Source organism: Ziziphus jujuba, chromosome 11 (genome assembly GCF_031755915.1).
Source record: "Ziziphus jujuba cultivar Dongzao chromosome 11, ASM3175591v1".
NCBI classification, from domain to species: Eukaryota; Viridiplantae; Streptophyta; class Magnoliopsida; order Rosales; family Rhamnaceae; genus Ziziphus; species Ziziphus jujuba.
In genome coordinates this window covers 4,797,637-4,812,907 of record NC_083389.1, presented here as the reverse complement: position 1 = coordinate 4,812,907, position 15,271 = coordinate 4,797,637, and the positions used below count along the sequence as shown (strand labels likewise).

At 33.8% G+C, this 15,271-nt stretch overlaps 2 protein-coding genes across 11 annotated transcripts; one reads left to right on the top strand and one right to left on the bottom strand.

Moving 5' to 3' along the window:
- Positions 1–1,173: 1,173 nt before the first annotated feature.
- Positions 1,174–9,330, bottom strand: LOC107431553 (uncharacterized). Of its 10 annotated transcripts, none has more exons than XM_048465836.2 (15): positions 9,035–9,327; positions 7,725–8,312; positions 7,588–7,622; positions 7,410–7,488; positions 7,211–7,289; positions 6,594–6,677; positions 6,346–6,503; positions 5,998–6,054; positions 5,568–5,727; positions 4,577–4,826; positions 4,055–4,177; positions 2,828–2,953; positions 2,669–2,720; positions 1,428–1,585; positions 1,174–1,337 (listed from the first exon to the last, which is right to left on the bottom strand). In XM_048465836.2, exons 2-14 carry the CDS (start codon positions 8,199–8,201, stop codon positions 1,433–1,435), a joined length of 1,833 nt encoding a protein of 610 aa, XP_048321793.2. In that variant the 5' UTR covers positions 8,202–8,312; positions 9,035–9,327; the 3' UTR covers positions 1,174–1,337; positions 1,428–1,432. The 10 variants fall into 10 exon arrangements, 9 of the variants coding, with proteins under 9 accessions (XP_048321793.2, XP_048321794.2, XP_048321792.2 ...); XM_048465837.2 differs by having other exon boundaries at positions 1,174–1,332; XM_048465835.2 differs by having other exon boundaries at positions 1,174–1,585; positions 9,035–9,326.
- A 599-nt stretch (positions 9,331–9,929) lies between these two features.
- Positions 9,930–14,073, top strand: LOC107431524 (protein sym-1). The gene is made up of 7 exons (XM_016042465.4): positions 9,930–10,444; positions 11,547–11,634; positions 11,857–11,951; positions 12,417–12,489; positions 12,600–12,692; positions 12,802–12,888; positions 13,668–14,073. Exons 1-7 carry the CDS (start codon positions 10,059–10,061, stop codon positions 13,743–13,745), a joined length of 900 nt encoding a protein of 299 aa, XP_015897951.2. The 5' UTR covers positions 9,930–10,058; the 3' UTR covers positions 13,746–14,073.
- The last annotated feature ends 1,198 nt before the right edge of the window (positions 14,074–15,271 follow it).

The window sequence follows — 15,271 nt, the reverse complement described above, 5'->3', positions numbered from 1 at the left end:
TGCATTTATAGTCCCTAAAAACTCAGGGGTGTTCGTTTGGCATTTTGTCATAGGCCTTTTTTTTTTAAATGGCATTCGGCATTCTGCTATAGTTTTTGACTCGGGTTGTGCAAAGAAAACGGTTAACCCAAAAAACTGATCAATTAAACCTGAACTGACTGTAATTTTCGATGACCGACGATGATTGGTCAATTAACCACCGCCGATAAGATGTTGGTGGTTGGTCTCGGTTCCTAACTTACAAAACCTTCAGCCACCCAAATCGCCCATGTTATTTGTATTATTATTATTATTTTTTTTCCTCTTATGTTTTCTTATTCCATTCACTGATCACACACTCATAAACCTTAGGAGGCGATTAAAAAAATGAAGAGGAAGAAGAAAAGATAGCAGAAGAGAATTTTCTAAAATTCTTAGCCAAAGCAACGCCGTTCATTCACGTACTCGGCCAAAGCGACGCCCAAGAGAATTGACTTTAACTTAAAAAATAGAAGAAGATCAACGGGATGTAGGTCTTTGTAAGCAAACCCAACAAATGCGAGAAATAGAGTGGAAGCTACGGATGAATGTGGTATTGGGTGTTGTCTGTGTCGGGGAATATCTTCTTACGCTTTGCTAAAGTTTACTTACTAACTTTCTTTTTTTTTTTTTTTTTTTTTTTTTTTGAATAAGTTTACTTACTAACTTGACATCCAAAATTTGTGAAAACAAAACTAACTTGACCTGACATGCACATGCCCAAAGTTGAGACGTGTCATGTTGAACAATTACAAAGGGACAACAATATCAAATGCATAAAGTTACTTAACGGATTAAAAATGTGCAAAGAACCCTATTACAGTATGAATATATAAACATAATAGTTGCATGTACCGGAATATATTTATACTGTGAATTGTTTTTATACTTAACAACGCGATGACAAATCAAACCAATTGTTATGTCATGTAGAAACAACAAATTGATTAAAAATATTGATGTTCACAGTGCAGTGTGAACAATATAGTTTTACTTTTTATTTACCAAAATATATATATATATATATATATATGAAGTTTTACTTTTTAGTTAAAAGTATAAAAGTGTTAAAAAAAAAACAAAAAAAGAAAAAAGAAAAAATCAGAGGCAATCATCTCCTAAAGTTAAAGCAGCAAGGAGCAAATACGTGCGAAAAATATAAAGTCACACATATATTGTTGTTCATTATCTATTTGGAAAGAAAGAAAATACTTCTAAAATTTGAATTTCGTGTCCAAGCGGTAATTATGCCAACTTGTAGACAATCCAACCGAGCTCCTAGCATCTCAGCGGGTTGATGCATTGTATACATTACTGAACTACAAACAAACAACACTAATTAGTAATTACATACACGTTCCACCTCTCGTTTCCTTTAAAATGCGGTAGAACTACTAAAAAGGCATTACAACAATCAGTCAGCGTCACCGAGCCCATCACTGCCATCCCCTCTTTTAGATATAGGAGTAAAATGTGGGTTCGATCTCTTTGTTTGTGAAGCGATTTCCGCATTCTTTCTCAGAACAGCACCTGGTGACGGGTAAGGGCGCTGTTGGAAGAGGGGACCCTGAATTTGTCAAAGAAAAAAAGGAAATATATAACTTGAACTTCTAACCTCAAAGGATACCATAAAGCAATTTCATAAAGTTAAACCAACAAAAACAAATGATTGCACGTATCACTGTATGAACATGGAAATGAGTGTCATGGAGGATACTATCAGTCTATCAGATATCTACAAGGGTCATGTCCTAACTTTTGCTATTGCATGAAATTGACACTTTAAGATAAACTCCAGAATTAAGTGCATTTTCTCAATGTTCGCATAATTAGTGAGAGCAGTAAAGCTGTGGCTAACCAAAGTAATACCCATCCATTGTAAAATGTACTAAACATCAAGAACCATATCCATAAAACATAGCTGCATGGTAGTCCTTTTCCACCTTAAGAAATTCTTACTTTCAAAAGATTAGCCACAATTCATCATTGAGTCAAGCCATAATCTCATTGCCAAGTATCTGTTCATGAGCATTGAATACTATGGCAGAACACAATGGCTGGTTTGCAAAAAATTATAATGACCAACTGGCAAAAGAAAGCTGGCACTTTCTTTGGTTATGCACATCTAGATTGCTACCTATAACAGCCACCCAAAAGCATGAAATCACCAAGAGAGGAGCATTTCTTCTTCCTTGTATTCAAGAGAAATTATATTTCAATAGAACCATTTAGCAAAAAGCATGAGAGATCTAGCAAGACAACTAGCTTGTTAATTAGCAAAAGCTTTTACACTTGTCAGTTGAATGCCTTTCCCATGTAGTAAAGACTCTAGTCATATATAGACCAAATAATAGAAACAGATGTGCGTGTCAAACAGCATTCACCCAATCTTAAACAACTAAATGTGAGGGGTAAAGTCCCATCTTCGTTGCACAAAATTTTGTCATACACATGCAGTGTCTGTTTATATATCCATAAAAGTTCAGGTCAGACTCACCTGAAATAAACAAAGCCTTACCAGCAATTACAAGACACAAGTAAACCGAACCTACTTTGTTTCTTAACCATTTAGCTTTTAATCTAGAGAACTTAATATACTGAATAAAGATAAATGGGACAGATCCAATCAGTGTCAAAGTAATGAGCATACCGTGGCAGTGGTATCAGCTGCTCGAGGCTGCACCCCTTTCAGGCCTACAACCCTGCAAACTCATTATTGATAAATTTATCATTTCCATAGAGGTGCTACTCTTCAACTAGATAGGAAAAAAGCATCATAACAGAACACCTGAAATAAACATAGACATACCAGCCACCTCGAGGGGCGTCTGAATAAGAGCTTGGATCCATCGGATCCAATTCATCATCCTCAGAGTATGCACGCTTCCTGCTGTCTCTTCTACTTCCCTTTCCCATTGGAGGTTTCCAGTTGGACCTAAAAACCAAATTTGGATCATCTTCTCCTACGCCATGGTCAACCTTGACTCCTTCAACATTTTCATGATTTTTTAATTTATGAGGACTATCCTTTTTAAATTTTAAATCTCACCCCTAATGTAATCAATGCAGCAGAGATAGATCTCAGAGTACAGATTAAAACTCTTTTATAGTATTTTACCAGGGAAAAAATGAAAAGGTACAACATCAAAGCTAACAGCCAATCAATCAATCAAGACCATATGAAAATCATCACATGCAGCATGGAGAATCAATCAATCCTGATTATCCAAACCAAATATATGAATGCTAGAAGTACAGAATATTCTGCATAAAATCTAACTGACAGTGCTCAGAGTGCACACCTTGACAAGATTGTATTTATCATTCTTAAAAGGCTTTTGGAAGCCTTATCATATAGTTATTGGTGCTGTCCAAGTTAATTCCACAGTTTTTCAGCACATTAGAAAATGTAAGTATGTTATTCCTGATTTCTTCTTAATATCTGTTTTCTTTTTTTAGTTTTCATTGTCTTACCATTTAGAATTACATCAATAGCACAAACTGGATCATACATCAATCTCAATCTTTCAAACAGAACCTATGAAATTTTCTGAAGACTTTCTACTCCAAGAAGTTATATATAAGAGCAAAGATCAACACTCAACAATCAATGTATTAGAAATTAAGATAGGAACATGGAAAGAATCTCAGTAAAAAAATTTAGCTCCAAAGTCACCAGCAGAAACCAAAGACACTATTAGGAAAATTTTGTCATTTAATGCATAGATTTTTATGAAAAACTAAGAAGACAACAGAGACATTTTCCTTAATTTAGATTAGCTAAGACAACTTCCATAACATTGGAAGAAACTTCAAACGTTGCAAATTGCTTATTTAATTGAGTCCAAACTTAAAAGCCTATAAATGCTTAAAATATTAGGAAGTGCATCCAACCATGTATGTCCAGCTAACACACATAACCTGGAAATATGCAAATTTTCATTGGAAGAGGATACAGTTCAGGGAACCCAATATAACTTAATTGAAGTTAAACCATGAATCTAAGAAAAAGCCATGCTCCATTTAAACTGGGTACCTCTGCCTGGAGGCATCTTTATCAGAATCTCTTTTGTTATCTGCAGGGTTGCTGATCTGAGTTGTCTGACTGTAATAATTCGAACTGGTTTGCAAAAAATTGCTTTGTTGAAGATTGTGAGCTCTGCTTTTGTTTAAGTAATACAAACCAGTGTTAGCATACTTTGTTGGAACTCCTTCAGCTTATATAAGTCAATTGTGGATAAATCATGAAAATAAGAAGATAATTAAGAAAAACCTGCGGTTTAAACAAATATGTAGTTTGCATGAATCATTTAAGCTTGCTTTTGTGCTTCAAGAATTATTAGTAAATCTCATGAAGCACATAAAATAAATATCCATTAGCAAAGATCCTGTGATACTCATCAATAAATTTTCATGCATGCACAAATGGTTTCTCAAAAAAATAAACTATGGAAAAATCCAATGAAGTGAAACCAACTCCCTACCACAAATTTAGAAGGGATGTCACGCGTACACAATTTCCATAGATAGATTGCTAGTGGAAAAGGAATAGTTTTACCGTGTGCAATGATTGCAGTAGCCCCACTCCTGGATAAGGCCTACTCCCCACCCACCACATCCCATGCATCTCACTAATTCAGATGATTGATCTACTTGTTCTAGCATTTCAGAAGATTGAATACCCCAGCTCACATTATCCACGTTTTCAAAAATCATGCTTTTGACATGCTGATATGCAATTTGCTGAGATGACTGGGGGCACTCCCATTTTGATACATGTGTCTTAGTATTGTAATAATATTTATGACCTACATATGAAATTGAGGATGTTTGAAGAAAATAAAAGGTATCGCAAAAGTATGATAGCATCAAATAAATTTCTAAGAACAGTATAAAAAGCATAGGATGTAAACACCTGGGAAAAATAGTTTTAGAACCAAACACAATGTACAATTTGACCTCTACAAGTACAAAGTATCATCTACCTAAGCCCTGATGTGGCCATGAATTTCATTCATATATATATATATAACATAAACTCCTTACATGAAAGGGTGCTAGTGCCTTCTTGAAGATGCATTGCATCTCATCGGAACCAAACTGAAGATGTATTTAATGAAAAACTAGACTAGACTATCAATCAATACTGAACCATGCAAATTATTGTTATTACACATTATTGTCCAAAAGTTGCACCTCTTGAAGCAAATTGATGGATATGACACTAAGTACAATCTAACATAAACTACTATCTTGACAGCCAAATATACTATTTCTTGTTTAAATGCTTGATAGCATAACCAGTTAATTCATATACAATTTTGACAATTTAATTAGTGCATCAATGAGGTAAATTTGAACTCATTACATTTACATTATTGCTTTTTCTTACCCTTTTGAAATAAATAATGATGTCTTCACTATTTTATCAATGGCCAAAGAGAAACACTTTAAAAGCATCTATTTTACAGAAAACCTGTAATGTTTGTTAAAGTTAATGCAGTTAGGAAAGCAATACGATAAACAAGCACATTATATATATGGTGAACCTGTCGTTTCGTCTAATGCCTCCATCCAGTCTTCTGGAAGAGGTAAATGTGTTGAAGGTTTTGTAATAAAAGATGTATCAGCAGGCCTTTGCCATTGACTTTTCCCACTGCTTTCATTGTAATAATATGAAGCACCACTTGCGCAGTCTTTTGCTTCCACCTAAAGAGGAAGTTAATGACTAATAAAGTGCAAAAGAAAACTATAAAAATCTATCTCGATAAGACCACAATTGCACTACTTGGAAGAATAGAGAAAAGTACATTGAACTATCATGGTTTTTGTCAATGATCAACAAACCTCCCATAAACCAAAAACATTTACACAAACCTCCTCTCTTACTAATTAGCATTATTGTCCATTTCAAAATTGACCATTTACCCATACCCAAAAGAACATAAATAAAGTTACACAAATATAACAGATACACACCCATCCAGGAGGCAACTTCCCATTTTCCATGAGTTGAGATGAACAGGTCTCCAACTTCTGAAATTCAAGTAACATGTTACCATCCTTAACGAACTAAAAAGATAGGTTTAAAGAAAATCTAGGAGATCCAATGTCAGAAGTTTAGAAGAGCAAGTAGAAGTGAGACAAAAATTTGAGGAATAGCTGAATAGGTCAATGAGTTTCTGTTTATTTATTTTTTTTCTGTAGTTGATATTAAAATCATTGGAATTTTCTACAGCACATAGAAGAACTTCTTTAAAAAAAAAAAAAAAAAAATGGGAGAATGGATAGATGGATTAAGCATTTAAGGCTTTCATCGGATCTTACAGGATCAATTTTCCCTGACTCATCTTTAAGAATGCCCCTTGCTCTCAACTTCTGTTTAAGATACTCAGGCAATTCTTTAGTTGTGGGTTTGTGTTCTGATTCTCTATCAGCTGTAGGATTCTTCTCATCTGTTTCATTACTTCCAGCTACCAAATTTCCTATACATCAAATACCATGACCTAATAAACTACTTAAATACAAAATCAAACACAGAACATGCACACTCAATGATGTTAAATTTGTTTAACTAGATTTGGCAATTTTAGGATTTGAAGCATCACCATAAACTCCTCCACCTGGTAGACCATATCCATTACCAATTTCTACTTTACCTGAGATGAAAACAAGAGTTAGTGCATCTTGCATAAGAGCAGATAGGCACATTATATGATGGATGTCAAAAAAAAGGATTAGCTATTCATTTATGTCAATTGGAGAATCACTTTGCTAATTCTGATCCATAAAAATAGCAAATTGCAGCCTAAATTGTTGTAGTTATCCGTATTGAGTTCATTTCATTTGCAACTATCAATAAAAAGAAAAGCTTAGATTGCTATGAGAACTTTTTCTATTTGTTTTCGGTTATAATAACAAGTATATGTAACATTACATTAGCCTAATGATAAACCATATTATATTCAAATTGGCAAAACATGATTTTTTAAGTATAAATTATTTTAAAATTAAACATGGTGGAAAATCAGGTTCTCTTTCATAAACAATTAGAACCCAACTTTGTCAGCAATGTTCAACTTCAACTTCATGTCTTTAGTAATTTAACAAGATATTAAATAGAAAGAAGCAAGCGCTCCAAGAAGCAAATTTTTTTCTTTCGTAAAAAAAAATTGAAAACTTGTTCCCAAACCTTCTTCAGGAAGGGTAAACTTTCCACGTTTTAAGGCCATTTCAGCTCGATGTTCAGTGGTCAACTTCAACAGATGCTCCTGTAGCAGAACTCAAACAGAATATGCAAACTAATGATATTTTCAGAATAGGAGATGACCCAAGGAAAAGATGCTACTGCAAACATGAGAAAACAGGGGGGGGGGAAGTGATTTTCATACCTTTAGAGCATTGGGGTCATGACGCTCAGAGAATATGTCTGAATTATCCTGAGGAGATCCACCAAGACCTCTTGCCCCTCTGAAATAATGAACATATCAAATTCCCATGACATTATCAACTGATTTAAAACAGAAGAGAGAGAGAGAGAGAGTTTCAGTAAAAAAGAATTAAACAAACCTTTGGCTACGTATGATGGATTGGGTAGCAATTTCCTATTATGAGGAAAAAGAAAGAATAATCATTTGAGTCAAAAAATAACAAGATGGATCAAGTAAGAAAGCCTTATATATAAATATATATAAAAAGTTATGTACTTGTTCACGTAAGACTGCATCTTGCGCAGCATTTTCAATGTCACCATCCTTCTCCATATGTACTTTCGAGTAGCAGGTAGATGAATAAGGAGCATCAAGTGCACTGTTGTGCTCCATATTTTGAGCGTTAATATCAGATTCAGACAAAATTGATGAAGAAATGAAATTGATATTTTTCTGTTCTATTCCATAAACATGGTTTGTTTCTCGAGCACAATCCTTCTGGGGCGGTTCTTCACTTGTTGTATTTTGAATTTGTAATTGCTGCTCAACCAGGCCAGCACTACTCTGGATTAAACTTGATGAGTCATCTTGTGGAGCACTAAGTACTTGAAAATGATTAACAGATTTCCTAAAACTTTCTTGTCGAGGATGTTTATCTACTTGCCTAGGTATGCAGGCAGGAGATTTTGGCTTATCTAATGGAGGCAAAGGCTGAATTCCAGGAGGAAGTGGCTGGTGTTCTGGATTATCCATAAGTTGCACTTACTGAGCCAGATAACTCTAAAAAAACTAGAGATAGGTAAGGTATAAGAATAATAAATTCTGTAATGGAACCCACTTATTACCAACTGCAATCCTGTACACCTGCAACACAATTTGATTTGTAAGCTAGAAAAGAGATACATGTGGATGGTTATAATTGTGACCAGCATTAGTCAATATATGTATAGTAAAAAATTCTGAATATCAATCACACAACTAAGCGGAAATCTCCAATCATAGAATTGTGCAGAATTTGAAATCTCAAATATTCTTTCTCTTCAACAACTAAAAGAGATCATTTTCTTCGTCACAAAACTACGAAGCAGGAAGGTGATATTCAAGTCTCAATTATTATTATCATCAGTATTACATTACATTGTTGTTGATGTTTACATATCATACTGGCATGCACATCAAACCTATTTCAATTCTCTCAAATGATACAGATATTGATCATCACATATCAAACGTAATACGCGAACTTATAGCCCTCGGTTGAAAGCATAAGCTGCTGCTTTAATCAAGCATCTAAAAATCTTATGTTTTCTCGTATTACTTGTCCTTGGTTCCAGTTTCCCTTTTAGTCAGCGATTAAAAATTTATTACTCATATCTTCGTATTATATTTTGCTTATTCTCCATATCAAAAGAACAGAAATAAAAAATATTTACCCAAAAAACAAATATATATATATATATATATATAAAATATATATACATTCAGCTTCAACCAAAACGTTATAAGTTAACAACTGACTATGTGTTCAGAATCTAATAATTCTATTCGCTTCTAGAGGATTATAAGACAGGAGCAGGTTGACAGACCTGAAATACATAAACTTCGAGGATTCCAATCAATTTTCCGACTGAATAAGGGAAAGGTTTAGGGGCAAAGGTATAGGCATGCTGTGATTGACGATGCTACCACTCTTAGTTATCTGGAGCTCTCCGGGAATTTTTTCTTGTTGTGAATGAGTTCTTCGGGAATTCTCAGTTTCTTCGTCGGGCATCAGCCAACAATCGTACGGTAAAATGGACTTATCACATGTATACTCTGTGTATTGATGGCCCCTAAATGATATTGATTTTTGTCTGTTGGTTAGGGTTAGTTGGTGTTATTATTATTATTATTATTATTAGGGAAATTACATATAAACCATATGAAATTTAAATTAATTAATTTAAATTTTTTAATTTTAAAAGTTACATATGAGTATTATTAATTTAAATGGTGTAAATAGCACAACCATAAAAAAAAAAATATATATATATATATATATATAATTAAAACCCAAAAGAAAATTCGGATAATCAAGGTTGCCTGCCACTAAAGGTGACTGAAACAGAGGTGACTGACCATTTACATAGTCAAGGTTACCTGCCTCAAGAGGTGACTGAACTCGAATAAGCATGCGGCTCTATCTAAATGCTTTTTTTCTTCTTTCAATTTTGTTTTTTGGCCATACATTAAAACCCTAAACATTTTTTTTGGGACTTAATTAAACCCGTAATTGGTGGGATGGAATGTACATTGCTAGAAAAAGAAAATGGAATATTGTTATTCCACCACCTGTAACTTTTCAATTCTATGTGGGAGGGCAAAATGCAATAGGGAATATGTTAAGTCATATAATGAGGTTAATTATTTTAGAACTGTCTTTTTAATTAGAAAAAAAAAAAAGATTTAAAAATATTTATATTGGAAAAAGTGGGGGGAAAGAGTATTTTTCCATCATCATCATAATTATTATATTATTGAAAGGATAAAAGGAGATGGATTGCAAAAAAAGAAAAGAAAGATAAAGTAGAAATTTAGGCCTTCCTGCAGCCCTAAAAATTGAAAGCAAAGATGGCGGCAAACTGTTCATTACCAGTTGCACGTAAATCACCACTCTTATACCGTTTCGTGCGCCCTACTGTTTTGCATTCTGGTCAGTCGACTGGACTTTTGCTTCCTCCAATCCCAATTCAGACAAGGGAGTTAAGGAGGAGCTGTTCCCTGTGCCGTTCTTCCTCTAGTCTTCTCAACTATGGTCAGGGAACTGCGTACAAAGATTTTAATTGTCCAGGAATTGAATGGGGGCAACTTGTTCGTGGTCGTTTTCTACTTTCTGCTGCGGCTTCTGATGGTGGATCGGCCGGAGCTGCTGGTGGTGGTGGATATGGCGGTTCTGGTGATGGGGATAATGGTAGTGGAAGTGACGGTGGTGAAAACAACTGGTCTTTGCTTTCATGGTAACCTATCTCCATCTGATTTTCATGTTATTAACCTTTTCATTTGCCATTATAGTTAGCTTGCTTGTCAATTTAAGCGTTGGAGGTCCTAAAATGATTCCTTTTTGAGTTGAATATCTCGTATGGCTAGTTGAATTTTTGACTTCTCATTATGAATATATTTTTTGTTCTGGAAATTAGTGACTGTATTGTTGCTAACGCAGGTCGAAATAGTATACAAGTCCTCTAACTGGTTTTAGATTTAGGAACTTGTTGGTCCATTAAGAAGTTAGGTCTCCTTTCAAACCAGGATTGTGGTTGTTTGTAACATTGGGTAGCTTTTGTCTTCTTTTCTTTGTTTTTCTTCCGGCGTATATGCACCGTCTACTTGTAATTGCTCACTTTCACATTAAACACCATTAATTATCTTTAGTCTTTGGCTTGGTTGAATTATGTATCTGAACGAATTGGATTCGTTCAAGGCTACTTCTTTTTGGTTTGTTCCAATATGCAGTGGTTTTGATAATAAGCTAACAATGGAGTCAAAGGAGTCAGTAGATTTATTCTTTGGTTTTTGATTCATGTTTTAGACAACTGATATAAATTACACTAGGGAACTGAGCTATATCAACTCTAAATAATCATGTATAACTGGCCTTGGCTAATATATATCTTGCAGAGAGTTGAGATTTAACATTTGTTTGTGATCCCTGGGGAATGGGTGGGGGTGCATCCGTGGATGATGGAAGCATCATCCCCATAATTTGTCTAATTTAACAATATGCAGTGGCTTTCGGGGGCCAGCTTTGACAGGGTGGGATGTAAAGTTTGCATAGTGCTAACGTTGGGGTTAGCCTCCTAAACTTGGAAAATTAAAGGGGGATGAGGAAAAAAGTGTAAATATTTATTATTTATGAATCATTAGTTGTATTACCAAGTAAAACATATTTGACTTTTAATACTTCACTTTTTTGCATTAGGGTTTTATACACTTGCTTTTTACATTGGTCTGAGTAATGAATGTGATGAAGAGAGCTAATACTTTCATTTCTCCTCAATATATTTAAAATCAAAAGTAAGATTATCACTAGACTATGGTATAATTGTTATTGTCTTATCATAGGTACTTGGCTCTTCTAGCAAGGTATCCTGTGTCAATAAAAGCGCTGACATCTGCATTTCTTACATTAATAGGAGATCTAATTTGCCAGGTAAATTCTAGATTTTTCATTAATGTGAAGTATTAAAGTGGTGCGTCTCTCTTAATTTATTTTTTATTTGTTTTGATTTATTTTTGCTAAATTTCATGTTTCCTAACATATTTGGCATTGCTGTTTATTACTTCGTTTATCTTAATGGGATTCTACTGGTTCTTGCCATAACATATTTAATTAAAAGCAGCATTTTGTTGAATTCTAAATTATTTGCATCAGATTTGGATTGATCAAGCACCGTCACCAGACCTGAAAAGGACATTCCTTTTTACTTTGTTGGGGCTGATTTTGGTTGGTCCAACATTGCACTTCTGGTAAGACTTTAGAAGCCATGCAAAACAGCAATATTTTCAATGCAATTGCCTCAAGTTTTTTACCTAATTTACATCAGTTTAGATTTATGTAACTATAAATATTTGGTAAAGATTGTAATTATAATCTATAAATACTTGTTAAAATTTTCTTATAAGCATGCCTTTATTTTTACTTGCTTTTTGTTATATTTATTTTTGTTGATGACATGGTGTCAGTGGTAATGCCTGCATGCCAATCAGGATTTGCATGTGCAAAGATTTATTTAGAAGTCTATGGAACTCGTTCTTTCATCTTTTATGGTTATGATCTTGGGTTATCTAATTCTTAGGTATACTGGATATGTTTATGCCACCAGATGTACTGGACAAAACCATGATCATTTCACATTTGTAAAAATAAACAATCAGTTATCAGTTCATGCATATGCTTTATCCATGAGCTTTCATTTACACACTGTTTTTTAGGTATTTGTATCTAAGCAAATTGGTAAAATTGCCAGGAGCATCAGGTGCATTTTTGCGCCTTCTGCTTGATCAGGTAACCTTCTATTTTCTTCGTGTTTTAAATGAAATGACTGGAAGTCCATGAGGGTTTCATATGACAATCGCACTATTGGTACTTATTGTGCTAGTGCAATATTGCTGCAGTTTCTTTTTTCTCCCATATTTATCGGAGTTTTCTTATCTACATTGATGACACTAGAGGGAAGGGCTTCACAAATTGTACCAAAGCTTCAACAGGTGGTATTTAAGGTTTTTTTGATATCAGCTTAATGAGCAGTTCTTTTTCTTACCTTTTCTATTTACTTGTTCGCATTTTCCTTGTTTATGTGGAACTTCTGTTTTGAAGGAGTGGATTTCTTCTGTTCTTGTTAATTGGCAACTATGGATACCTTTCCAATTTATCAACTTCTGGTTTGTCCCACAGCAGTTCCAGGTATGACTTGTGAACAAACACCTATGAATTTCAATTTAGTCCCATAACTTTTCTTCTAAACAATTACCCCTTAAGCTATATCATAAAATGTCTAATTAACCCTTAATTTGAGTTAGATGATGAGAAAATTGAATTCTTCTTTTCTACATGCTAGTTATTGAATATTATTATAGATATATACACAACCTAAATAAAAAATTAGGAAACTAAAAGTTTCGTATTTACACAATTAAATCCTAATCAAACTAGTTGACAACAATTACAATATTTCCTCAACTCTACAAGTAAACTAAATATTGACATATAATTTCATACAAAAGTAAAGGAAGATCTCCACACTGTAATAAATAAAAGTGGGAGAAAAAAGAAGACGAAAAAGAAGAAGAAGAAGAAGAGTAAAGAGAGATGTGAAAACAAGAAAAAGATGGGAGAAGAAATGGAAGAGGAAGATGGTATTTCAACGCTGGTAAACTAATTTGTTGATGGTAGTATTTCTAAATGAAAAAATCTAATTTAATTATGAATCAAATCAAACTGAACCAAATCATATTTTAATTGATAAGAAACGAAATCTATATTATATATTTAAAAAGCACTTTAAAACTAGTCCACCTAACAAGTTAGAAATGAAAGTTGACATTATTGCCGATATGTTCTCAAATTAGACTGAATCTCTAATCATATTTATGTTTTTCCTGTTATTATTATAATCATGTTTCTATTATTAATTTATCCTGTTCCATTAATTTCCAACTTTTCATCTGTGCTATCAATTGCAGGTCCTTGCGGCTAATTTTGTTGCTTTGATATGGAACGTGATTCTCTCATTTAAAGCTCACAGAGAGGTTCTCCCATGATAGGTACCAGAAGGCACAAGGTGATAGGGTTATGTTAGTGAAAGATGTATTTCAATATTGTTGCTTTTAATGAAGTGTTAATCGGTTATATTGGTGGAGAACTCATTGAGTATTAATATTTACCGGACATAAGTCTTCATTCAAAAGCAAATTCTCTAGTACATTATGAGGGGGTTATATTGGTGCTTTGACAACTAAGCCTACTATGAACCTAACAGTCTTATTTAACTTGTTGGAGTTGGCATCACCTAGGTGTTTCACAATTATAGAATGTTAGATTTGAATCACCAAATTGTTTATTAGTAAAGAAATACTTTGGAATGCAATATGGAAAGGAAATTAATAAGCGCTCTACATACGATGTTAGGTCTTTAGAAATTAATAGAAATTCATGCAGTGAACGTTTGAAAAGATATTGGTGAATTTAGTATTCTAATTACTGAATCATCTGGAAATAACTAGTAACATTTACCTAGGATGTGATCTGGTTGGCATGTAGATGTATGATGGACATGTGTACTCTCATTTGCATAATCCGTGAAATGAAACGTTTCGTTTGAAGCTAATACGAGCAATTTGAGTCGTATGACCATATTCTATTCTAGTTTTAAACGATCCAGCAATCGGTCTTATTTTAGTTTATTTCATTTGGTTAAAGAAATATGTACTTGGTGCTTGTAGGTGGTTCCTAGTCTTTGGATTGACGACGTTTTGTTGCCCTACTTGGTCCGGGATTAATTATTTACATCTTACCAACAGCAAAAACAAAGGTTTATTTTTAATTATTTACATCTTATAAAATAAATAAATAAATAAAGGTTTATTTACGATGAATTTAATCATATCATGCTTCATCATGCTTTGGATTCTAATTAGTGAAGCCTTCGTGTTACCATTATGGGCCATGCCACGCAGGATTCAACTCATTATCCTTGGTGACAATGGTTACCACTCACTTTAGCAGTTACATACCACACTAATCCAAGACTCAATAGTGCCAACTCTCCGGAAAATTTGGTAGATTCTCATCTGTTTTCCTCAAGACCCCAAAATACACATGTAAAACCCTACAGAATATACCACAGCAATATCACATCAAAATCTCAACTCCACCTCAACTGCAACATAAAGTTCGACTCCACCAACCACAAACAAGTTCAACATACAAATAGTTTAAGGACCACTTCAAACCAAATTCGAAAATAAACAAAGTACAAGACTTGAATTAAATTAAATGACCAAGCAAACCCCAAACATAACTCCACGAAAGAGGACTGCTACCTAAGGCCAACTTCTTACGGTGCATTCGATGGAAAAAACAGTAGTTGGAACTCGAGTCGTCTCGAAGAAAAAAAAAAAATAAGGGGTGAGTATATAATACTCAGTGAGTAGAGTTTTAATACCCAATTTCTTAATAAATAGGCATTTTTATATTCATATACCTATATGTAAATTATACTTCGTAGAAGCAAATATAAATATGAGTGGTAAATGAATCAATATAATTTCAACTGACACAATTCTTG

Bases quoted from the DNA above. Each gene is read 5' to 3' on its own strand.
- LOC107431553 (XM_048465836.2), bottom strand. From the start codon at position 8,201: ATGGATAATCCAGAACACCAGCCACTTCCTCCTGGAATTCAGCCTTTG. The intron at 7,623-7,724 runs GTACATAACTTT...TCCTCATAATAG, and splicing joins ATGCAGTCTTACGTGAACAA to GAAATTGCTACCCAATCCAT. The intron at 6,055-6,345 runs GTAAGATCCGAT...CTTGAATTTCAG, and splicing joins AGTCAGGGAAAATTGATCCT to AAGTTGGAGACCTGTTCATC.
- LOC107431524 (XM_016042465.4), top strand. From the start codon at position 10,059: ATGGCGGCAAACTGTTCATTACCAGTTGCACGTAAATCACCACTCTTA. The intron at 11,952-12,416 runs GTAAGACTTTAG...ACTGTTTTTTAG, and splicing joins GGTCCAACATTGCACTTCTG to GTATTTGTATCTAAGCAAAT. The intron at 12,889-13,667 runs GTATGACTTGTG...TATCAATTGCAG, and splicing joins TTGTCCCACAGCAGTTCCAG to GTCCTTGCGGCTAATTTTGT.